The sequence below is a fragment of the Thamnophis sirtalis genome, unplaced genomic scaffold (genome assembly GCF_051295495.1).
Source record: "Thamnophis sirtalis isolate CommonGarterSnake01/CBP01778 unplaced genomic scaffold, rThaSir2_p1.2 scaffold_3, whole genome shotgun sequence".
Lineage (NCBI taxonomy): Eukaryota > Metazoa > Chordata > Lepidosauria > Squamata > Natricidae > Thamnophis > Thamnophis sirtalis.
Genome location: NW_028261383.1, coordinates 140,179,858 through 140,206,204, shown reverse-complemented (window position 1 = coordinate 140,206,204; position 26,347 = coordinate 140,179,858). Strand labels below are relative to the sequence as shown.

At 37.2% G+C, this 26,347-nt stretch overlaps 1 protein-coding gene across 2 annotated transcripts in view; it reads right to left on the bottom strand.

Moving 5' to 3' along the window:
• Nucleotides 1–303: 303 nt before the first annotated feature.
• PRKCA (protein kinase C alpha) overlaps nt 304–26,347 on the bottom strand; it is a 199,571-nt gene continuing 173,527 nt past the window's right edge. For both annotated transcript variants that reach the window (XM_087710223.1, XM_087710224.1), the window contains 8 exons: nt 24,115–24,288; nt 22,449–22,540; nt 21,384–21,446; nt 20,211–20,349; nt 18,406–18,486; nt 16,929–17,036; nt 15,119–15,259; nt 304–11,726 (listed from right to left, as the gene is read on the bottom strand). In XM_087710223.1, coding sequence (XP_087566349.1) covers nt 11,562–11,726; nt 15,119–15,259; nt 16,929–17,036; nt 18,406–18,486; nt 20,211–20,349; nt 21,384–21,446; nt 22,449–22,540; nt 24,115–24,288 — 963 coding nt within the window. In that variant the 3' untranslated portion in view covers nt 304–11,561. The remainder of the gene's footprint in view (nt 11,727–15,118; nt 15,260–16,928; nt 17,037–18,405; nt 18,487–20,210; nt 20,350–21,383; nt 21,447–22,448; nt 22,541–24,114; nt 24,289–26,347) is intronic.

Here is a 26,347-nt window from a genome sequence, read left to right as displayed (position 1 = left end):
TGCAAAGAATAAGGGACATATCAGATGGGTATATATTTGCATTACACATATGGAATTTCCAAGCCCATTTTTAAATATGGCACAGGCAGATTATTGAATGTGAAGTTACCTCTAAGCAGAAATGAGTTTGTATTCCCACTAGAGCATATCCAGGTAAGGAATGGATTGTTCTCATATAATTAACAATTATGCAAAAAGACTTTTTTAGCATGTGAAGAAACATCTAGTTAAAATTGAAATATCCTCACTGATTAATCCAGCAACCTGCTAAAACCTTTGAAGTAAGAAAGACTTCTACAAAAATAATTGTCAGTATCTTTATTCATACTCAACTTGCTTTCAAACTATCATTACTATTTAACAAAAAAAAATCATGCAAAGTTTAATTATTAAATTTAAGGAAAAAGTGCAACAATTTGTACATTAGTCTCGTCCATTTTTAAAAACATCTTCTCCCAGCAAATGAATGGCCTTCCATTTACTTTACAGTACCATGCGATTATTAAATAGTTAGAAAACATTTTTCTGTCTTCCAAATAGAAATATTGAGCCTTAAAATAGTATCCTATATAAAATGTAAAACTTGGTTTGACTTTTGTCCAAAGAGAGAACGAGGACACAGCAAATATCATGAGTTCTCATTCTTTCATGCAAAAAATTCATAGCAGAGAAGCTATAAGATACCCCCTTCTATGTGGCACGTGGATCTCAGACTTTACATTGACAAAAATTATATTACATTTTTTTATTAAATTGGATTGTGTACATCTTCTAAGCAAAAAAAAGAAATAAAAGCTCTGAAGTTTTGTTGTTTGGGGCATTGATTACAGTAGAAACAAATCCTAGACTTAAATTCTGTATAATAATTAAGTATAAGCAACTGTCTATCTTAAATGAGATAGTCATGAATTGGTTAAAGTTAACATTTTGATTCCAATCCACATGGGATCTGGAGCGGAGGGAGGGGTGCGGGTGCATCTATAGATTTTCAGACCGAGTTAAAGGTGTCTGTACTTGCAAAAAGCTTTTTTGCTTTTTTTGTTCAATTATGTCTGATTCTCAGAGTGCCTGGGCCAATTCCTGTAGTTTTCTTGGCAAGGTTTTTCAAAAGTGATTTGCCAATTCCTCCTTCCTAGGGCTGAGATAAAGTGATTGGTCCAAGCTGATTTGTGCATAAGGCAGGAATAGAACTTGCAGTTTCCTGGTTTCTAGCTCCATGCCATAACCATTATACCAAACTGGCTCTCTGCAAAAGGCTTAATCACTCCCTAAGATGGAAAGATGGATTGCAGTGGAAAGCTGGAGGCACACTCAGGGGAGAAGAGGTGTCTTGTTAAAAACGGGTGGATGTACGTATGTTATTTGCATACTTTACCCCAAAATCTCTTTCACAGAGATTGTCATGAGGTTTGCATAGGAGAAATTCCCTGTGATTTTTGTAAAAATTTGGACATCAAATCAAAATGGATTCAGGCTGTCTCTCAATACACAGTATGATATTCTTTACATTAGTTGTTGAGAATAATCAAATCAATCTTTGACAATGATCAGAAGACACCCAATTACCTCTGAGCAAAACTGAGTTCTCCAGTTTTTTTTTGTCTTGTCACACTAATTTTTATGATGATGTAAATGTGCAGTTTGCTTATGGTTTGAAATAAAGTGATTTAATTTCTTCAAAAATCCTCAAAAATCCTTCAAAAATCCTCCCAACTTCTGTGTTTCATGAAATCTTGCCTCAAAATATATGATGTCCAATTTCTTGATCCGGTCAACATGCTAGAACACTCTGTTATGCTTTTGCCTATGCAAAGTTTGAACCCCTTTAATAGAAAAACTGCTTCATACTTTAGCAAACGCTGCATCTTGCAACATCTGCAGAGAACTTTGCTTGGCAAGAATTAAAATATTCCAGATCATATATGAGACACATATTGGGCTATGCATTTTTTTTTACCACTAGTACTATTAAAAGTTGTATAAAAAAGTACAAAGAGTACAGCATATTCAGCAAAATATGTAAATTGTTGGATTCTCTATTAAAAAATTTAATACTTGGTTTTTTTAACCTTAGAAGTGCAGCAAGAATAATAACCAAACAGACCTCAGAGTAGACTGTGAGGATAATAATTATTATCCCCATTTTACAAATGAGGAAATTGAGGCAGAAAGTTTCATACCATGCCCAAGGCCACAAAGGGAATCATTGGCAGAGTTGAAAAAAAGGAGTCCATTATTCCTAGATCCCACACTTGTAACTTAGCTATGAAAATACCTATATTGTCTCCACTACAGGTAATCCTCGACTTACGACCATAATTGACTAAGCAATAGTTGCTAAGTGAATTTTGTCCCATTTTACGCCCTTCCTTGCCACAGTTGTTAAATGAATCACTGAAGTTGTTCAGTTACTAACAGCGTTGTTCAGTGAATATGGATTCCCCATTGACTTTGCTTGTTAGGAGGTCACAAAAGGTGGTCACATGACCCCAGGATGATGCAACCATCATAAATACATTTCAGTTGCCAAACATCCAATTTCTGATCACCTGACCAAGGGATGCAGCAATGGTTGTAAGTGTGGAAAAGGGTCATAACTCACTTTCTTTAGTGGCACTGTAACTTCGAACGATCACTAAATGAACTGTTGTAAGTTGAGGACTACCTGCAAATATTTTCATATCCCAAGACACCTTTTAATGGCAGGCATTATAAAGTGGTATACATGCCAAGCTTCATTGAAACAACTATTTACTGATAAAGTGATAAAACAATGAGTGGCATTAAATCACTGTCAATTTTAAATATTTCAGATATTGTGATTTTGGATTTGCTTTTTACATTGCAAATAAACAATTGGGGGTGTTTTTAAGGGTGGTTTGAAAACAATTGCAATGGAATTTTTGCAATTTAACACATTTTACAGATGCAATGACAGCTGTCATAACTATTTAGTACTCAATATAATTTCATTCTTTCCCACCCTCACCCCCCCCAATTTCTATATTGAAAATAAAATATTTCATCTCTAAAATGACGTATAAAGTTTGATTCGGGACTCTTAAATGGATATGAATACATTTGACTCATGCAATATAAGCTTAGACTCACAAGCAGCCCATGCCCAATATGTTCTGTTAAGCACTTGAGTTGTGCTCCTACATTCATTGGTCAGATCCCTCTGGAGTAAACAGGGGGCAGGAAAGAGGGGCAGAGGGAGGGCTGGGGTGATGCCATAATTATATCAAAGTATTACTTTGGGCAACCTACAAAAGTGTATTCTTATAAGATGTTCCGTCGGTCTCATTTTGCATACAAGATTATTCTGACGTCGAACCAATACTTTGATTTGTGAAAAGATGCTTCCTAAATTGATGATACTGTATACAGTCTTAGCTCTTCAGTCAAATAAAGATTGCTTTAATTCCACATACTGTTAAGCCAAACAGGAAAACCTACCTGCTATGTTGATTGATCTATTTTGGTTTCTAGAAAGCCGACTGACAAAGCAGCAAAATGGAAGTTAAATACACACAGAACTTAAGCACTTGGGTGAGGAGAAGCGCTACTCTTTAATTAGTTAATAACTAAAAACAAAGCAAAGGGATTAGAGTCCCTATAAATTGCTTTTGAGGGACTTAATTCAGGAGCTAAATTCTAGGAATTGTAAAGCCCTCCTCTAGCAAAGCCATCCTGAACCAGATACTGAGACAAAACCCAAATCTGAAGGGTTTAAAAAGCAAATGGAGAGGCCTAAATTAATTAGAGCAGGTCTAACTTAGAGAGCTAAGGAGGAGACACTTGCCACGACTATTGCCTTGCAAGGACAAACTCTATGGCACCAATGATAAAGTGTCTTAATGCCAGCAATCCAGCATTCAGATTTTAAATCAAATATTCCTACAAATTTAGTAGGAGGATAGAGAAGCCCAAGCAACCAAACTGTTTTGTGGTGGGAGATGAAAGAGGTGTCTAGAGTTACTCAGGAGCTGAAGCAGGTGATTAGGGAGACATGGTTGTTTTTTCCTCCCTCAAAATATTAGAGCATATTATCAGCATCCACCATTTATGGAGATAGAGGACAAAAAGAAAAGTCATCCCACAACACAAATATAAGTATGGAATGTGGGAGAAGATGCAGCAACACCCAAGGCTGATTGTTTTGAAAAGGAGATTAGAAAAATTCATGGGGAGTGAGGCTCTTAATGATTACTAATAGCAACAGCCCAATTTGACTTCAATACCTCATTTATTTTCTTATTTAATACTAATTGCTAAGGACCGATGCTTTTTTGTGGGGACAAAGTCTCATACCAGACAAATCTTTGAGCTTGAATGTGCTGGGCTCTTCTTCATGAATTAAAGCATCTTCACAGCAATAGGGAAACAGCAAGAATGGGAATATATGGGATCTGTGCAATGTGCATTTGTGTAGGTGCTCCTGGTAATGGAGTTATTTGTTGGGTTAATTCATTTTCATTAGAAAAAACCTTAAGCAACATCTGCTCTGGGTTTACCCTTCTGCTTAAGAAATTTTGTCACCTCCACATCCTGTGCCTTTTAAAAAATACAAGGCTTTAGAGTAATGTGGGACTGGCCAAAGACAAAAAGTATTGCAGTTTTGTTCAGCAGACCTCGCCTAAAGCAAATGAATGTGCATATTTATCTACATAAATTTAACAAGGAATGCATTTGTATTATGTAACGAAGATAATTTCTCCTATCTTACTGAAAAATATAGAGGGGCCTTAAAATGTGTGCATGGATCTGTTGATTGTATTTTTTAAAAGGTGCATTATGGTTAAAACTGAAGTATTTGTTTAATGATCAAAGACTGATTGATCTTGCAAGATCCTGTATCCATCCTTCATCTCTGATATGACAATGCAAGTCTTCCCCAGGTCCAGGAAATAGGGAAGGAAAATTTCTAATATTTTCTCAAATTATACTTGATTCAAAAATGCATTAAATAAGCTTGATACACATTTGCCAGGATTTGGAAAAGGGAACACTTGTGTTTTAAGCCCAATCATCCTCTTGTTATAAACCTGGACTGTATGTGCTAACTGAATTATTAAATTATGATGGCGAATGGTCAATTTTTTCAAATGTTAGGACAATTCCTTAGGGACCAATTATGCAAAGGGAAAGGTCAGAATTGTCACAAAGATAAGCCAACTCAGCGTATAGGTCAAGACTTTCCTGGATTATTTTTCTCAATGATGTAAGTTATGCTTTCCAAAACTTCAGGGTTTGAAACTGCTGGTTTCTTTTAAAAGAGAGCAACATCTTTCCACTGTTATTTAAGTTTTTAATGCTGAAGTTAATCTGCCACATCCTTTAAAAGTGCTGCCATTTGGATCCTGAGAATGCCTTCAAATGTGAATTGCAGCAAGGTGGTTTCTTGTGTGCCTAATTATGGTGCCCAAAATGTATTTCCAATATAGTCATTTTATTGGCAACAGGACAATCTCAGGGCATGACACTTTGGTCTTGTGAGAGGACCCAGAGGGCCACAACTGCTCCTAGCTAAATTTGGAAGCCCAAGAAGCTATTGAATTGAGCTACCACCCATTATTTCTCTACCTGTGTAGCAATAGCAATAGGAATAGCAATTAGACTTATATACCACTTCATAGGGCTTTCAGCCCTCTCTAAGCGGTTTACAGAGTCAGCATATTGCCCCCACAGTCTGGGTCCTCATTTCACCTACCTCGGAAGGATGGAAGGCTGAGTCAACCTTGAGCCGGTAAGATTAGAACCGCTGAACTGCAGATAACAGTCAGCTGAAGTGGCCTGCAGTACTGCACCCTAACCACTGCGTCACCTCGGCTCTGTGTAAAAAGGATAATTATGCCGCTGCACTAATATTTGGAGGATTTCCCTTGCAAGCCTCAGAATTTATGCTCATTCATCTTGTGCACCAAGCTCTTTAGGCATTTTATTTGAAAAGGCATTTTGGTCAATTTCTTATCTTAATAGACTGCTTGCAATTAATTTTCAAAACCTTGTTTGGCAAAGCTGAATGTGCAGGTAGTCCTCAACTTACGACCATAACTGGGATCAGAATTTCCATTGCTAAGCAAGACAGTTGTTAAGTGAATCCTGCCTGACTTTATAATCTTTTTTTGGTTGCCATGGTTGTTAAGTAAATCACTGCAGTTAATGTGGCCATTAAGCAAATGTGGCTTTCCCCCAGATTGACTTTGCGTGTCTGGGAAGGTCACAAATGGCAATCACATGACCCAAGGATGCTGCAACCATTATAAATACATGGTGCTTGTCAAGTGCCTGAATTTTGATATGTTGGGATGCTGCAATAGTCATAAGCACAGGGACTTGTTATAAGTCACCTTTTTTTAGTGCTTTTGTAACTCTGAATGGTCGCTAAATGAATGGGTTTAAGTCAAGGATGACCTGCAATATCTCCCATTTTACAAGGAAGAGACAAGGAGGATTTCTCAATTCTTGGGAACATACCCATGTAATGAACAAGCAGTTGGGCCTAAGCAGCATGCCTTCCTATACTGTAATTTTTTTTTAATACTGCAGCAAGTCAGCAATTGATTGTACTGATATGGAGCACAAAAGCATCTTCATAGTTAAAAAAAAAAAAGTACAGAAGGCAGCCTGCCTAAGCGATCAAAACCCTCTGTTTTTTTGTCTATCACCATCTTGACTGTGATCCTTCGTCCCCCATAGATGACTCAATTGACTTCCCATCAGTTCAACGCAACATCTTAACTGAAGGATAAAATGCCAAAGGTTAGAATCAATGGCTATTAAGTACGAGGCAAGAACGATGGTCTCATAGGATAGGGATTATCTGGGTCACTGCTGTGTTGCATTTTTATACTCTGTGTGTGTGTGTGTGTGTGTGTGTGTGTGTGTGTGTGTGCACGCGTGTAGCTTTGTTGCATTTATTTGTTTGCTTCTTATCTTGGCTCTTGCCATCAGCTATGAATTGTCAACCGAGGTAATTAGAAAGAAGACAACTCCATTTGTAGAGCTATTTTCCCTACTTCAGTTCCCTCAAGATGTGATACGATAACATCACAGTTAGACTGAGGGCAGAGGAGTGGGGAAGGCTGCTGAATCTGTTATAACACCAATGAACATCTAACAAACACTGGACAGGGGATCAAAACATAATTGCATAGCATAAATTGTGTATATTATTATTACTGTCTATGGCAACTAATACACATTTAAGTCTCTATGATCACTTTAAGAAGAGATTAGACAAGTATTTGTCTGGAATGGTGTAAGGTCTCCTGTTTGAACAGAGGGTTGGGGTAGAAGACTTCCAAGGTCCCTTCCAACTCTGTTATTCTGTTTATTTTGACATAAGTGCCTTCTTAAGCAACTTCTCACATTTGTTTATTTAATTTTAATAAATAAAATTTAATTTCTCATTATCTAATACTTGGATAAGAACATGCGGTGCGTTGTCTGGTCTATTTAGTCTACTATTGCCAGCTTTAGGAGCTACGGTAGTTATTTTCTAGGGTAGAAGAGTGACAATATTTCCCATCACTTGCAAAACAATTATTTAGGAATTGTTTCCATATTCTCTGGAAACGAGGCAGATGATACCACAGCCTTTCAACATGCAAATCAGGGCCCTCTTCAGCAATGGCCTTTCCTTTCTTTGCAGCCTTTTGAGGGCTTTGTAGTGGGGAAGTTATGCTATCCAAATTGATAGGAATTAGGGGGAAAAACAATATGCTGGGACAAAATTAAATTGGATTTAATTGAAATTATTATTTCCCATGTAATATATTCCAAATCTACATAATTTACATTTTTGCAACAAATCATTTGGTGGTTGCAAATCTATACTCCAGATTTTGAGAGTCTGCATCATATGTCACAGTATCTCATTTTGATAAAGATACTCAAATATCCCAGACTTAATAAATTAATCATCAGATTTTGCACAAGAGGAACTTGGCATTTTGTTTCTTTCACTGTGGAAATGTTATGCAGAATGTTGGCACTTATTAATAGCAGTGTTATTGCTTTACATACAAAGCAATCTACTTGGGTGGCATCCCGCTGGTTTAACAACCGGTTCGCTGAGCTCGCACTTTGTGCACCTGACATGCCTGACGCATGCTGCGCACGCATGCAGAGTTCACAAAAGAACAGCTGAGCCATAGCAATCCACTCTGCCGCGTTTTTTAGCTGGGCTAAAAATCAAGGAAATATAGATAAGTATAACCCAGGGGCGAGTGGGCAGGCCGGAGCGAACTAGTTCAATCTCAGCAGATCTTCGGAGCTACCAAAATTCCCAAACCGGGCCGAACCGGTAGAATCCCACCACTGAATCTACTGAAAGTGTTTGAAGCAAGCTAGGATATTCTATAAACAAAATCCTTAGTTTCTTGAAGAAAGGTTTTCTACTTAGGGTGTTCATGGTAATTTTTCATTATGTTCCCCCAGATATTATTACCCTGACAGATGCATCTCTCCAGTAACTTAAAGTGTGTTTGAATGAAATAAAGCTTTAAATGCCCAGTTTATGGACTGGGAGTTGTTCTGTGCCCCAGAGGTTTTCCATTAGGCTCTGGCTCAGCCTAATTTAAAAAAAGCAAAATGTGGACAACTTTTTATAAAACTGGCAATGTCACGAAAAACAGGCAAAGAGAACTAGATGTCAGTTAAGTTTTATCTAATATGTTCCATATTTTTATCTTTAATGACTGCTTTCTTTATATTGGTTATTATAAGTATAAATATTTGTTATATTTAAATGTATTTATACTATTAAAGAAAACTAATTCTGCAGAGCTCTCACACGCTGCTGCAACTTCCAATTTTACATCTACTTAACAACATGCATATCTCCTGCTTTAAGATATTTGTTGGTGCTGTGGTTTTCACCAAGGGCATGGCTACTTTAGTAGATTCTCAGCTGATCAAGAGATGCGGTGCATTTTTGCAGGCCTATTTATCTCTTTGTGTCCATTTGGAACACTAAATATAGAAATTGGACTAAGAAGTGTAACAATAACAGGGATATTTTTTACAAGGCGCAGCACAAAGCTTACCAAAACTATTAACTATCCCATGCAAAAATCTCATTACATGTTTAGAGAGATGGCAGTGCGCTTGTTATTGATTTATTAATTATTTATTGAATTTGTATATGGTTGCCTATCTCACAGAGTGATCATACCTAGGCGGTTTACAACATGGCATCTAAAACTAGTATCCTCAATTTTCCCAGGTAGCACACTTGTTTCACAGCTTATATGGGGTTTATTTGGGGTTTAGGTTTAGGGTCACTCCTACAGATACTTTTTGGCACACAGATATAGAGGAAAATACATGCTATCATGTATGAGGACCTGGCTTATTTTGTCATGATTGCACGCCTTCTGACAGCCTGTATTAAAAAAAAATAGCCTTTCTAATAAATTCTGAAAACATTGAAAACTTTTCTTCTGTGTGTGTTCTGTTCACTTGTCGCTTCTTGTGCATGTTTTTTATATCCTAAAGATTCGCAAAAGAAAGGCAAAAATAAAAATAAAATGACCCTTGCCTAGATCCTTGGAGAAAATGAATATGCACAGGAAAGAAAGAGTTTTCCGAAGAGGATTTTCACACATTCTAAGCAGGTATGAAAAAAAAAATCTTCAAATACAATTGGAAACATTTTCTAATGAATTTTGTGGAATATTTTTCGTTTTGGGAATGCATTTTTGTGTGGCAAAACTGATAAGCAGATGGGCCATCCAGGGACTTACATGCACATATTTTGGAAGCTAAATGTACAGAAATGAAGAGAAAAAAAACGTAACTAGGAAAAGCCTATCACATTTACATGCAAGAATTTCAGGTCCACTATTTAATGACCTTTAAAATGGGTTAAATTTAAGTGAAATACTGGGGGAAGGGGAGGAAATGAACTAATTTAAAAGCAAGGGAGTAAAATTCTATGAAATATCTGATTATAGCTCTAATATATTGTTTTCCTGCTTCAAAGTAATAGATATGTAGTAAGTGCCCAGCATCCTCTTGAAAGAAAGCCTCATACTTAAAAAAAAAAAAAAAGAAGCACAGGTATCTGGTTGTTCTCCAAATTTCCTGCTCAAGTTCTTGAATAATCCTCATAACTGTTTTTTAAACATCTTGAGATCAAACAATTGATTTAGTTTTTCAGCAAGAAATGAGGGGAACTGGCCCAACCTGCACCAGCAGCTCCTCATACTAGCCGGGAATGGGTAAACTTTGCACATGTGTGTGCATTGTGTTCACTGTACTCAAAATCTCCTTGCACTTTAAGATAATTTAGCAGTAGAACTACATACAAATAAGCAGAGAAGAGCACAGATTTCCCTAAACTATCAACAAGGTGCAGAATTTTAAAAATCCTAAACAGAACAAAATTGTAAAACATTAAGCTGTTGCTAAAAAGTTCGTCCCAAAGAACCTTCCCTCATCTAGCACAGCTATGTCTTATTATAATATGTATTATATGTATCACAGGTGATACAATTACTCATAATATAGATTCACTTAATGTTGTTCATTAAACATGCAAAATTCATTGCATGATGCATATTCAAAAATGTATTCAACAGCTTCCAACAGCAGTTGAAGAAACCTTGTGTTGCGTTTTCACTCTGTGGTTCCAAGTATTCTAAACCAATCTGTTAAAAGCTGAAATTATTTTTAGAAACATTCCTTAACGATTTCAGGCTTGACTCTGAATTCTACATCTCTATTAATTTACTGTACACTTTTTATATTCCATTCATGCAATTAACTAAATAAATAAGTATAAATCGAAGCATTAGGGATGTGTAGATTCAGAGCCCAGTTAAGAAATATTTAGGATAAAATATTAAAACTGGCTTTACAATAAACTTGAATAGTGATGTAAATTAAATAGCAAATTGGCACCCTGGATCATAATATAATCTCATGGAGATTGAAAATAATACATATATCAGTATTATGCAGTTTTACCTTGGAGCTAGTTCATCACAGGGTCTAGTTAGTATTCATCCTATGCACATAATTTTTATTTTATATTGAAAACTTTATATTGAAAACCTACACAAAACCTTTACCTTGATCAAGTAATTTTAAAAACTTTTATGAGCCTTATTTGTTCATATCTTTGTTTTTATCATAGATCTGGCCAACTGTAATATTGAATAAAATTTTCTGGATTTCCCTTTATTACATTTCCCCCCAAGGCCCCTTATTCTTCAGTCAACTCAACATTTTCATCTCTTCTTTCCTTAACCCCACATGATAGTCTCAGATTCATTATTAACTGTTTAAGAAGTTTCAGAGGTACAGGAGATAGAGAAAAATAGTCAAAGTTATAAAAATGACAAAGGCTAGCAGTAATCTATAAGCATCAGTGATTCCTAGATAAATACACTGGGTAATTTTCTATGTCCACACGTTCCTTGGCATCTTCCCTTCCTTGTTACCCCTACAATTCCCAGACCTGAATGGAATCAACAAGGCAAAGGTCTAAAAACTCCAGGGATAAGGGCAATTTCCCAATGGGGAGGAGGGCTTTCCTGAGTCTATTATTTTCATACTTCACACAGCAACATGGGATGTACAAACTGCGGGTTGACATAGGAGAACCCTTCAAAATCTGCTTGATCTATGTTAGAAATGACCAGCTGATCAGGTGGCGTTAATACTGGTTGTCCTCTGGTAAAGAATTTGTCGAAGTTTTCGGCACCTTTGCCACACTGCAATTAAAAAAAAAAATTACAAATTGGAAAGCAAGCTTAAGTAAAACAGAAGCTAGGTTGAGGTTAAAAACTCTTAACCTACTCTGAGGATCATAGAGGGGAAGCACATTTTCTGGTCTTGAATGAAAGGGCTATAATAATATTCTTGATACTAAAAGTCACTACTGTCTCAGGTATTACATTCAGGTGGATGAAAACTAAACCTGGTGACTGGGAATATGAAAAGTAAGAATTCTTCTGCAGACTGGTTCAACAATGGTGAATGTATTTAGAGCTCATATGCAATATTTTTATTTGCACATTACAGATCTTTATTCAAATGTACATTCTACGACCTAGTTATGTATGCACAAAATATTTATATTGTAAGATTTCTGCATTCCAGTTATTTGGGAATACTATTACCAGTCAGAAACATTTCAGGCTGGTGAATCATGGTAAGTCTATATAAATTGGGGTGGTGGTATGTTAAACCAAGTGAGATGAAATGAAATGGGTGGTAGAAATGTCTCCATCCTGGTTGGTTAGGCTCTTCCCATAGGAAAATAATTTCAACAGAAATACTTCAAGATATATTATATTTTAGATAAAATCAAATCTCATTTATATAAAATATAAAAACATGCAATGCCATAATTTTAAAATCCTTTAAAAATGAATTTCACAGACTTTTTGTTTCGAGTTACTGATCCTTGATGGTAGATTTATATACGGACTGTGCTCTCCTCCGGGTTGTTCTTGCTATAATAGTCTAACATTCAAACAGGAACCCTGGCATTCAGAGGACAATACTCCATTTTGGTGGGGAAATATACATGAAATGGTAACTGCTGTTGCTCACAGCTGTCTTGCAGGGAGTTTTGTTATGAACATGCTTATTTTTCTGCCAAATGCACTCTCTTAAATTCTGGTTGCAGCAATCAACTGCAAAATGGTTCGAATAATACATACTATGGATTTTTGTTGTGTTTTCAAAGGGCAAACTACTTCATAGCAATCAAAAAAGGTTTTAACATAATGGGAATAATGGTTGAATTCCAGCCCACATACTAAAAATAAATGCTTTACAGATTACTTCTTTCACATCCCCAGTTTATTCTGTTCCATTTTTTAAAATGGTATTACATCTCCTCCCAACATTTTATAAAGCCCATCTTGGTACAAAATGTAATTCAAGATCAACTTTATTTGCCCACACTAAAGCAGAAAAAAAATAGCTTCAAGTACCTAGTGATTATATGAAAAATAATTTGATCAAACTCTTCAAAAATATAAGTACTACTTAATCTTAGAAATATATTGCTACTGGTGCTTTATGTCCATGTGGGATTTTTTTTAATGTCAAATCATATATATTTCAACAGAAAAAGTCTAACTACTTGGAAAGGAAAAATTGAATCCAAGAGCTACCATTTAAATGGACAGATTTTTGAGAAAGTGGAAAACATCACCCAAACTACACTTTCTGAACTATGCAATTTCCTATTACACTCCCAGCCATCTGTTAATCAAATAAGACAGGTCTTTTAGGATAACAACTTCAAGCCAATCTCACTTAGGAAATTAAAAAAGGATGACTGCATACAAATGGATTAGAAGGCACCCATTAATTCCACTAACTGATATGGAATACATCCCCACTCCATTTTTAAAAGAATAAGACTTTATTAATAATAATAAATAATAATAATAAAGACTTTATTAATAATCCAATATATAGTTAAGTACTAATCCCATGGGATAGCATGAAGGGCCAATATATAGTTAAGTACTAATCCCATGGGATAGCATGGAATAGCAGTGTTCCAATATCTAAGGGGCTGCCACAAGGAAGTGGGGTGTCAACCTATTTTCCAAAGCACCCGAAGACAGAACAAGAAGCAATGGATGGAAACTAATCAAGGAGACAACCAACCTAGAACTAAGGAGAAATTTCCTGACAGTGGGTACAATTAATCAATGAAATGACTTGTCTCAGGAAATTGTGGATGCCCCAACACTGGAGGTTTTTAAGAAGACCATTAATCTGAAATGGTATAGTCTTCCTGCTTCAGCAGCGGTTTGGACTAGAAGACCTCTAAAGTCTCTTCCAACTCTTGTTATTCAGTTAGCACCACAGGCCAATCTCCAATCTCTGAAGATTTACAAAGCCCTTTTATTTTGATTAATATCAAAATAGAAATGAAACTATCTAGCTTGTACACTGGAAAAAAAATTGCTGGATGAGATATGCTGAAGTGCTATCCAATGGGACACATTTTTCACCAGAACGCTTCAAGCTCGTACATACATATATAGAAGTTCCACTCAACCTATTCCTGCATAATTTCTGCCTAGGTCGTACTACAAGGATCTCTCACGGGATTTGAAAGGATTAATTTTGCTTCTTCTGCTTGAGCTTATTGCATAAACCTCTTCTGTAATTCAGAGCTGCTTTTGGGATCCTTCTCTAGGTTACAGGTGAGAGGACTGCAACATGAGAGAATACACCTTCCTTCTGATGATGCTCTGGGTCTGAATCTCTCTCTTCAGACTGCTGACTCCTTTCAGCAGCTGCTGTTTCAATTCTCCTAAGCAGGGGTGGGCTTCACTACATTTAGCAACAGGTTCTCTATCCAGTTGCTGGGTAGGCGTGCCCAAGGCCTAGTTGGCCTCCTGCACCATGTTCGGGGGGGGGGGGGTTGCCCTCCCTAGGCTCCAGAGGTTTTTCTCAAGTCCCCAGGAGGGTGAAAATGGCCTCCCCAGGCTCCAGAGGCTGGAAACAGGCCAATATGCCGGTACGCCAAACTGGGCATATCTGTAGCTAGAGGATTGCCCGAAACCATGCAAGCCCCATTTGCAGCCTTCTGGAACTTCTGGGAGGCCTATTTTTCACTCTCAGCAGGCTCCAAGGGATTTCCTCGACCTCTGGGAGGGCGAAAGAGGCCTCCCTCGGGCTCCGGAGGCTGGAAACAGGCCTGTTTGCAGCCTTCTGGAATTTCTGGCAAGCCCATTTTTTGCCCTCCCAGAGCCTCCGTATGGGCCCTGTACTTACCTGACATCCCAAACAGGCCACATGGAGACTCCTGGGAGGGGAGGGGTGGGCAGGGCCAGCTAGGGGTGGGATTTGCGGGTTCGCCAAACTGGGCAGATCCTTAGCTAGAGGATCGCCTGAACCCATGCAAACCTGCAGCAGTCCACCCCTGCTCTTAAGTATCTTCCAAGAGGTGTTTTTAAATTCTGTCTGAATTTTATTATACTTGTTTTGAGTGTATAATAAGCAGTACTGGCATCTGCTTAAGAACTTTTTGACTTGAAAAGACAATAACTAAATAAAATAAAACTTGGGTTTTGTTATGAGACCACAGACACCAAATGCTGAAAGAAACATTGCTGTCTATGTCATTTACCACTTTCGGTTTGAATGGAGGCTGGATGTCTCTGTTCTCCAGTCTTTCCCAGTCAATTCTCCTAAAGAAGGCATGTTCCCTAATGTCTCTCTCTCCTTCAGGCCCACAGCCCAGACGTTTGGCAGGGTGTTTAGTCATTAACTGGAAATCAAACACATAAAGGATACAATGAGATTTTTCAGACTGAGAGGAGCAGCACACATTCCAGAGGTCTTCAAACTTGGCAACTTTAAGACTTTTGGACTTCAACTCCCAGAGTTCTCCAGCCAGCAGAGAATTCTGGGAGTTGAAGTCCACAAGTCTTAAAGTTGCCAAGTTTGGGGACTCCTGACACAGTCAATAAAGTCATCTTATTTTCCTTAACATCTGCTGCTGTAATCCAAATGTCTATAATTCATACTTATATTCTTACCTTCCAAATTGGGTGCTGTTTTGTCTAAATACAGATTAAAGGCAGATTTTATCATTTTGCTAGAAATTCAATTTTTTTCATCAACCCAGAAGCACTAAAGAAATACTCACTACCATCACTTAAAAATCTTCACTTGATTAGACAATGGTTGCTAGAAAAAGTACTTACTAGGATGTATATTTATAGACCTTTTTCTTCCCACTGTTATATAAAAATAGATGTCCTTCTTAGATACAAAAACAATTTTTCTCTCGTATATCATTCTAAAAGCATAAGCTTTAACTATTGTAGCAAAAAGGAAAAGAGAAAGATAGCTATCTACAGAGCAAATCATGAAAAACATGCATGCTATTTAAAGTTTAAAAAAATTACTTTTGTAGTTGGGACTACATTATCACCAATAAGACTGTGTAAGATGAACATCCCTTTTCACACATATGTAGTTTTTGTATTAAAAAATGTTTTCTGAAGCACGGCCATTATCCATGTTTTCAAACAAAAGCAATATCTGTTTTTGTTAAGGAAATCATCTGGTGTGAACCACAAAAAGAGAAAAAAAGACAAAAGGTCTATTTTCATTATCAGTAGTGTATAAGACGTTTGTCTCACCAGCACCTAGTGAGAACTGAAAATATTTTTTTTTAATTTAAAAAAATGGTTCTTAGGGAGGAATACATTTTATTAGCTATTTTGAGTCTATAAAAGTGAACCCAAGTGACAAATATTTTTTTAAAAATCCAGATATGTTAGGCCAATTCTATTGCAACAGTGCTTAATGAAATATCAAAATTTACTTTACCCAGACAGTAACTGATAAATGTTAAAATATTGCAATCATAAATTTATATGACTCAAAATAAATACAATAACATCTCAAATCAGTGCACCTTACAAGCAGAAGAACTTGGATATTGATGCTCAAGTTGGCATTAAATTCCTAAAATGGTTGGCCAAGAATAAAGACATTCCACTTAGAAAAAAAAATACTTAATAATGGGTCTGGCACAGAGCCAGTGAAAGAACACAATTCGAGCTCCTAGATTCTATACTAAAATATGGGTGATTTCACTGAATATTGTACTCAGAAATGAAATGCATATATGTCGCTTTAAATAGAGACAGACAACCATATTCCCCATCTCTGGATCAGTATTTAGAGCTTCTAATTGGGGGCAGCTGATATAACTAAAGGATATAAATAAATTAACAAGTTCATAACTAAAGTCATCTAAAGGACTAGGATTAATTGCAGAGGTAACAAATGCATTCAAGCATTTTACTGAATACCTTTTTAGCAACTTTATACATTGTATCTATTTTGCTTTATTACGACAATAACATGTTTTGATTTGATATGGTCATTTGACTGCAGTAATCAATAGAATAAACAAACCTTACCCCTTTGCAGATGGACACAGCTTCTTTGGACATTGCTTTGGGATAGGAAACATTATGTTCCATTATTGACTGGAAGAGTTCATCTTCATCCTCGCCATCAAATGGAGGCTGTTCAAAGAAAGCAAGGTTGACACGACATTAAAAAATGAATGTTTACCCTGAACATTTATTCAAAAGCAGATTGTTATTTCCTGCTGGCTCAGATTACCCTTTGATCAAGCTAACTGGAGAAGATAGGAGTTTGGGGGAAGGATGGATAACATTATGTTGAGTTGTAGGACTGAACCTTCCCTCCCTTTTTGGGGGGGTGGGGTGGAGGGTGGGAATAGAAGAGACAATGTTTTATGCTACATCAAAAGCTTTAGTTGGCGGTCCCACCAAGTGTGCTGCTGGCCTCATATCTGATGCCCTGACTGTTGGGAAATGATGATCTCCCTGCTGCTTAGCATCTGCGGTCCCTAGATGAAGTTACCTGGAATTTTGGAATCCAATGTCACCACAATGCTGTGTTCCGACCCTCTCAATCTCAATCTAAAGAAGCTGCTCAAGTTTTTAAAAGGAGCTGTTGACTATACAGTAACTATATGAAGGGAAAGAAATTGAAACATTGTCTGTTTTGGGGTATAATTCAAAGAGCAGATTATGATCAAGCTCTAAAGGATTTCCAATTAATTGGAGTATTGTATTTTTGTGTATGATCCTAAGCTTATTTTAAGCTTCCTCAAAGTCTATTTCTTCTATGATCTTTGAAAAAAATAAAATTAATAGGGGGCCTTCTTTTCAGCTTCATCTATCATCCTCCACAAATGAAGCCTATCAGTTATTTTTCTATTAATAGACAGCTTGCAACAAATATGGCTTGTTTATTTTTAATTAATGTGAGATGTGCTAATGTGTGGGTTATGTGAGTAAATCATACTTCAGTACTTAACAGTATTTGAAAATATAATTTGTTGCCAGCATAGGGATTGGGAACAATATATGAATAAAATACTATAGTTGGATTTCTAGCTTTTGTCCCGCATGATCTGAAGAGTTGCAAGACAAAGAGTAGCTAAAAAAAAGGAAAAAAGAAACCAGGAATTGGTCAACAAATTAAAGATTATTTATCTGGTTCATTTACAACAGGGATCTCCAAACTTGGCAACTTTAAGACTTGTGGACTTCAACTCCCAGAATTCCCCAGCCAGCAAAAATTCACAAGTCTTAAAATTGTCAAGTTTGAAGACGCCTGATCTTCAAGACTGATTTGTTCACATCATATTTTAAGACAAAATATTATTTAGATGATGCATGGACATAGCCATTGTATCACTGAAATCTTGCAGTTTTAATTTCCAGAGGATATTCAATTGGTCTGTTAACCTGAAATTTAGCTATTAACCGTTGTTTTTTACGGTGTCTTATTTTGTCTTTCATTCCTAACTCATTTAATTGTTTAAGGCGTACCTCATGAAATGTACCTAGCCTTTCTTACCTGACCAGCCAACATCTCATATAAAAGTACTCCATAGGCCCACCAGTCCACTGACTTTCCATATGGTTGATAGGCAATAATCTGTGAATTCCAATAAAAAGATTTAGTAATATATCTTGAAAATATCTGTTTTTGAAAAACAGAAATCTAAGTGTACCACTATACAACATCAGCTACACTAATAGTTCAGTGGATTAAAGTAAACCTATTTTTAATGGGTGATACCGAAATCATGGATATTTTTATACTATAAAGTACCGTGTCTGAAGTGGTGGTATTTAAACTTAATTGTTTTAAGGGAAACAGGTTTCCAGAACTGGCCTAGCCAATTAAACTTGAAGAAACTAGATTTGTCCCAATAGCTCTGGATCTGTTTGGCATGACTCTATTTCTGCAGTTGACTATGTTATCTGAACAGCTGACCAGGACATACTGTAAATTACCTAACCCTTTCCTATACCATAGTAGAGACAATGTCCTAGAAAGTCTCAGCAAAAATGAGACCTCTCTAGAAAACCTGTCTCTATAACTATTTTACTTTATCTTCTATACATTGAAGAAGAGATAAACAGGCAAAAATGGATGAGCATATTGCTGCCCATGATAATATTATAAAGTCTGCTGGATTACCACTATGGATTTGATTTTTCATCTGCTCCAGAAAGAGGGGAAAATGGAAAATGAAATGAAAGCCCAAAATAATGGCCTTTCTGCCATCACTCAGGTGCAATGGGGAAATCATCCAATTGTGGGGTGGATCACTGGGTTAGCCATCCTGGATGAACCTGGGCACTGAAAGAGACAATTACTCAGTGGATTCTGAACTAATATATAGATCCAAGGGAGCATCTGATTCTGCCTACTGTCTATAGAGCTTGCACAGCAACAAATATTAGTGATGTCTCCCCCACCGTCACCAACTGACCCTTAAGATATATCAGTACTAAATATATATTCAGCTCCCACTAAGGAAGCAGCAGCAATTTTTTTTTGTCAGCAGTACTGAACCATAGTTTAAATTGGGTGATCAGGCTTTATGGAAAGCTACAATGAAAAGCACATTTTCTGGAATTATAACGATAGTTATCGTTTGTGCTACTGCACTCATATTAGTCAAATGCATCCTTTGATTAAAACTACATGGGTGCATTTAGAGAGTTCTGGATCTCATAGCAGTAAATTCAAGTTTGAAATCAAGTATTTTTTCAAACCCATTTCTCATTGATTAGTGATTCCTCTGACAAAGGAATTATTTTTATTCTGCCTTTAACAACCTTTGTTACAAACTTTGTTACCTGTGGTTAAACCTTAACATCATCTCTGTGAGGTGGGTTGGGCTGAGAGAACTAGAAGGCTAGAACTCCCAGTCTCCTTCCTCCCCATGTGTCACAGGTCACACTGTCCAATCAAATCAGTTAGTGGACTCCTTGGTCACCTCTTTCCTCCTTCAATTGACACCTGTTGGGATGACCTTGGTTCCCATGGGAGAGCTCTTTGTTATGTGTCCAAGACATTTACTTCCCCCCCCCCCCAGCGTATGTGGCAACCATGAAGCAACAAAAGATGGCTTCAACTAGGTTCAATTCAGAGTTGACAGTGATAGTCATTTCATCCAGTTCCCCATCATTTTTCCTTACTAACTGGAGAGCAGCAGGAAACCTGAGTAAGTTTTTCAACATATATCACCTTTCTCATTTCCTTCATCAACAGTAAACAATCATGTTAGGAAATCTAGCACTGATTGATTGTTCAAAAGTACATTATCTTCTGGAAGAATTATGAGCATGGTACATAACAATAAATACCTCTGGTGCAATATAATCTGGAGTCCCACAGAAGGTCCTTGTTGACACTCCATCACTCATATTCTCCTTGCACATGCCAAAGTCTGCAATCTTAATATGTCCTTCAGAGTCTAACATTACATTATCTAATTTCAGATCTCTATGAAAAATCACAACAATTAAGAAAGTTAAATATCAGCTGTCAGAAATGCTGGTGGCTGTCTCATTGCAAGAAATAACTTAAAACTAGGATAGCACAAAGAACATGTTTTCCACCTAGGCAAACCTGTTCACCTACTGAGAAGGCTTACAGACAACTTATTTGTAGGTGCCAAGGGAAATGATTGAGGGGCACAATGGAGCATGTTGCCACTGGGTTGCTTATATAACTATACCGATCAAACGGTGTATCTTAAATACCCGTATTGTAGTACTGTATACAAATAGGGAGCAAACCCTATATTCACTCACAGTGATGATGTTACGTAGTTGGGTAATGAAATGTCTTCACGAAAACAGCCAAGCTCAGAGAGCACCAAGGACTCCAGAGTTCAACCCTGAGCTACCAGTACATATATTCTTTACTATTGTATGTCTTAAACACGTACCTCTCTTTCTCTTCCTATTGAGATATATTGGGCAAGTCCTGTTCAGATCAACTTCATTCAGTGAAGTCAGATTTAGGATTAAATGGATAGGCTTTGGGGTCCAAATGTCTATAAAATTTGCTTCATGGTCAAGCATTCTAGTCCATGAAGATAAATCGTCTTCATTTTGCTACTGTTCATTTTATCTGCAAGGCTGCTGCTTTGGGGTATTTCACGTCTGCATTTCTTGTGATGATATTTTATTTAAATGTATAAAATACAACTCAAATCTGACGATTGCTTTATATCCCAATGGTTTTAGAAGATCTATTGAGAGCAATAGACTCATGCGGGTACATTTCTTTGTCTTATGATGCTTATAAAAAAAGCCTTTTATATGTTTTGCAAATCTTATGGCACTGAAGACTTATGTTAGTGCACCAAATTGAATAAGTAACTGTGAATAAAAATAAACATGTTTAATGTGTTCTGTTATTTGGGGAAATATGTGTTCCCAGTTCAGTGCTTTCTTCCCCCATTTGTGCCCACAAACATTTCTTTTTTACAACCTGTGACAAACTTGTGTTGTTAGAGCTGCTCTACTTACCGATAAACAATTCCTTTCTTATGGAGAAAAAAAAGACCCACTGAGATTTCTGCTGCATAGAATCTGAAAAGAGAAAAAAGACTCTTGCTAATCAAAAGAACTTCACCTGTATATGCAAGATTTGAATAATTTACAACCATCCATTCAGAAATGTTCCTTCAGGCCATTCATAGAGAAGGGTTGTATGGACTGGTCTTCTCCTCTCCATCAGGTTCCCACTTATAGATTCTGACACACTGTAAAATTTGGAGGCTGACAGCTGTTGTAGGAGCCTTGCATTATTATAAAATCCGGATTGTCCCGGATTCTAGGTTGCAAACAGAACCTTTTCCAAGAGAACAGGCCCCTAATTTAAATGTTCACATTGCCGATATGTGAAGGAAAACTTGCATACCTCCAGAGTTATCTCACTGGGCAAAAGCAAGGAAGCTTACACAGGATTATGGGACAAGATCACTGGTGAAATTCATTTTTTTTACTACCGGTTCTGTGGGCGTGGCTTGGTGGGCATGGTGTGGCTTGGTGAGCATGGTTTAGTGGGAATGGCAGGGGAAGGATACTGCAAAATCTCCATTCCCACCCTACTCCAAAGGAAGGATATTGCAAAATCTCCATTCCTACCCCACTCTGGGGCTAGCCAGAGGTGGCATTTGCCAGTTCTAAAGAATACTTTATTTGACCGTGTGTGATTAGACACAAGGAATGATATGATATTAGTTTGCTTTTAGACAATCTGAATAGTGCCAGCTTGTTTCTAAAATGCTTGTGATTCACACTACACCTTATTTCCTCTATGATTCACACATAATACAATAATATAAATGCAGCTCCTTTCAAAAAAATTACTTGATTAATTGTATGAAATTAATAGAGACCGTGCTAATTAGGAATTTAATTATTCCCAGTAGTTTTAAGTCTATGCAATATTGATGAGTTTTTGAAGCTAGCTTTCATGTGAAGCAGTGTCAATTACACAAAAAAAACTAGAAAATATGAGTAAGATACATCTTCCTAAAGCAGAATATTTTATGACAAATTCATAAAATCAACAGAAAATGGACTCACACTGCTTGGGGCTCCTTGAATTTTCCTACTTGCTGAATATGATACATCAGGTCACCACCATTCACATACTCCATGACAAAGTACAGGCGATCCTAGCAGACAATATGAAACCAAGAAATAGGTCAGGCAGTGGACCGGCCGCTGAGGAATGGTCAATACAGAAAATTGGGGAAAGAGTCTTAAGTGCATCTGCACAATTAGGACACAGTCACACGAATTATCAGATATTAAAAGCAATTGTTTATTAGTCTAATTAGATCAACTTTAAAGTTATGTTCTGTATTCAGATGCATATTTGATCTTTCTTTTTATAGCAATAATTGTTATTATTAACTACATCAGTAAGATGAGATGGATTCCCCCAGCCTAGTTTTTAAAATATAAATAAGTCAAATGGCTTAATTCTGAATGTCCCACTTCTTTCTTTAGATACATTGTACTGGTTAACAATGGAAACAATTCACATTAGAAGAATCTTGCTTGCTAGGATGCGATTCCAGCATCTTCATTTAAAGAACCTATGACCAACTTAAATATCATGAATACAAGTCATATGTATTCTTTGTTGTTCCCTCTGTTAAGCTGCTATTCTCTTTTCACTATTAAGAAATGCAAAAAGTAGGTTTCAAGAATGACTTTTATCAGGATGAGAGCAGGTGTTAAGCTGTGCAACTCCTCCTTCCCATTCTCAATCCCCCAAGACAGATTCTCTTACATTCCATTGTACACAGCAAAATTAAATAATATAATAAAATGTTAGGATATTGAATTTAGTAGCTGGAGCGGAAAAGTGTATAATAGGCCAGTACATACAGTTGTAGTTGATTACTTAGAGAGTGCTGATTCATGTATGAGGCAAAAATCTACGCCGGGGTAGTCAACCTTTTTATACTTACCACCCACTTTTGTATCTCTGTTAGTAGTAAAATGTTCTGACCGCCCACCGGTTCCACAGTAATGGTGATTTATAAAGTAGGGAAGTGACTTTACTTTATAAAATTTATAAAGCAGAGTTACAGCAAAAACCCCACTGTCCACCATTAAAGCTGGAACGCCCACTAGTGGGTGGTAGGGACCAGGTTGACTACCACTGATCTACGCTATGATTGGTTGTTGTAAGTATAAAGGGGGAGTTTTCCTTTTCCCCTCCTTTTTTTTCTTTCTTGTGCTCTACATACTGTTTAATTTACCTCATGATGTTCCTGACTACCTTGTGTTGTTTCTTTCTGGATGATGACAAAGACTGCTGTAAATTTGAATGTTAAATATATTTATATATATCAAAGACTACAAGTTTGTGTTGGTGTCTCCAACTCCATCTGGACATCTGCTGCACAATTCCATGACAAATAAAATACAACAAATAAAATAAAATACAAGGAATGTCAACCCCATCCATCCATCCATCCATCCATCCATCCATCCATCCATCCATCCATCCATCCATCATCTATCTACTGGCAGATATTCAAAAGAAATGCTAACCAACTGATGGTTTTCCATTTCTTTCTTATGATATATAAATCGATCAGCTGACAGAACTACTGTATATTATCTATCACCCTAATACCCCACCCCATTTTTCACTGACACAGTTCAAAAGCTCTGTGACGTCAGTACAGCAAACACTGTAAGTGTTAGAAATCACAGCACAAGGAAGACGTACCACAGTCTGGAAGCAAGAGTGAAGCTGCGTTAAGAAAGGAGGTTTGTCCATCAAAGCTAGAACTCGCTTTTCAACCATGGTACATTCTACATCATCATCTTGAATCACCACGTCTTTTTTCAATATTTTGACAGCATACAGTTCTTCTGTTCCCTTTCGTTCTGCGAGCATCACCTGAGCAAATATAAAGAGGTGGTGAATATTTTGCTGACTACAGACCACCAGTAATTTCTATTCAGTTGTGGATGGAAAAGTTTTTCTAGTAATTCAGTTCCCTACATACATTCATTAACCTGCAGTTTAAGAAATCTGTTTTGTTTTTTCAATGTGTTGTTTTTGTTATTAGTTGTGAAGTCGTGTCCGACCTATCACGACCCAATGGACAACGTTCCTCCAGGCCTTCCTGTCCTCTACCATCCTCTGGAGTCCATTTAAGCTCATGCCTACTGCTTCAGTGACTCCATCCAGCCACCCCATTCTCTGTTGTCCCCTTCTTCTCTTGCCCTCAGTCGTTCCCAGCATTAGGTTCTCTCCAGTGAGTCCTTTCTTTGAACCAGAGTTCAAAGTCCTCAATTCTTTGGTGCTCCGCCTTTCTTATGGTCCAACTTTCACAGCCATACATTGCAACTGTAGAGAGCTGTATTCAGTATAGCTCTCCCATTTTGTACATAAAAACTACTATTCCAGACTAACTACTATTCCAGAAATTCATAAAAGGGTGAATAATGGCCTAAAGTTGATCTCTTTCTGCATGTGGATCCTAATCACCAACCTAGTTTTTAGATACATTTTTGGAAGATGAAATAGCAGAAGAAATTCTTAGTATGTTATTGGAGACAAAAGACAACACTGATGGAACACTGGTCTAAAAGCCTCTGATAAGGATTACACAGTGACAATAAAAGCAGCAAAACACAACTATTTCTCCACTCTTATTGTGTTGGTGGATTGCTGTCAGTGGTTCTCCTAGGAAAGCATTGATTAGAATACCTTTGAAGGATTTCTATGAGGACTATTTGAGGCATTTGCAGAAAAAGTTTATTGGATTCATTCTGGGTTGGTTTATAGCTGTTCAGATTCAGCTAAGTGAGATATGGATCCATCAAGGTTATTTGGAAAGGATCTGTGCCTGTTGGCCCTGAGAAAATTAAGGGCAGCACACCTGCATGTTAGAATCCTAACTCGTCAAAGCCTCCTAGGAAATGATCTGCACGTGTGTCCAACTAGTAGTGAGAGAGAGGTAGTTCTGCCTTCAGTTAAGGAGTCATTGCTAGACCATACAGTGATGGGTATTTTTTAATCTATCTCCAACTTTCTCTTTCTGGAGAAGGTGGTTGAGAAGGTGGTCACCCTGAAGCTTCAGAGAACTCTGGATAAAGTGGATTGTATGGACCACTTCAATCTAGTAGAACAGGTTGTAGCACTAAGGGGGCATTGATTGCACTTTTGGATGACCTGCAACTGGTTCAGAATGGTGTGTGTGTATCCTTCCTTGATCTCTCAGTAATACCATTGATCATGGTATACTTTTAGACAAGCTCAAGGGGCTGGGGAGGGATGACATGATGTTACAATGGTTCTGCTCTTTCTTCCCAGGGTCAATTTAATATAGTGTTGATGGGAAAGGGAGCCCTGGCCCTAAGTCTCTACTGTGAGGGGATGTATCTCAGGGATTAGTTCTGCTCCAGGTCCTGTACATGAGGCTGCTGGATGAGATCACTTATCAATATGGCAATAGGTATAATCAATGTGTTGATCCTACTTAAAGATCTCAATGCTTGGCTGTTTAAGGTCTGGGTCCCATATCTTAAATAGTGTCTTCTGGTTGGACCAAGGAGATGTGTCTTTTCTGACACTGCATCTGCCCTCCAAAAGAGCACTTTCCCTGAGATTTGAATAGCCTCAACCGTATCTGTCTTTTAACACCCAGCTTTCTCCCCTCAGGTCAGGATCAATGGTTGTTATTGTTTAGTTTTTATCTTCCTGCCCTGAAGTACACATAATTGGGTGACTATATAAATTGATTAAATAAATGGATGAATAAAAGAGTCAATCATCTCTCTTGTTTGTTTCTTGAAATAAAAATTACATATTATTAAATGGATTATAATTAAGACGCACAAAATAGCTCCTTTTGTGGAAAACAAGTTTCACAACTCATTTCTTTGCACCTCCATCAAAGCACAAAATATGACAACTCATTAACAGCTAGACTAGATTCTGCTAATTTACA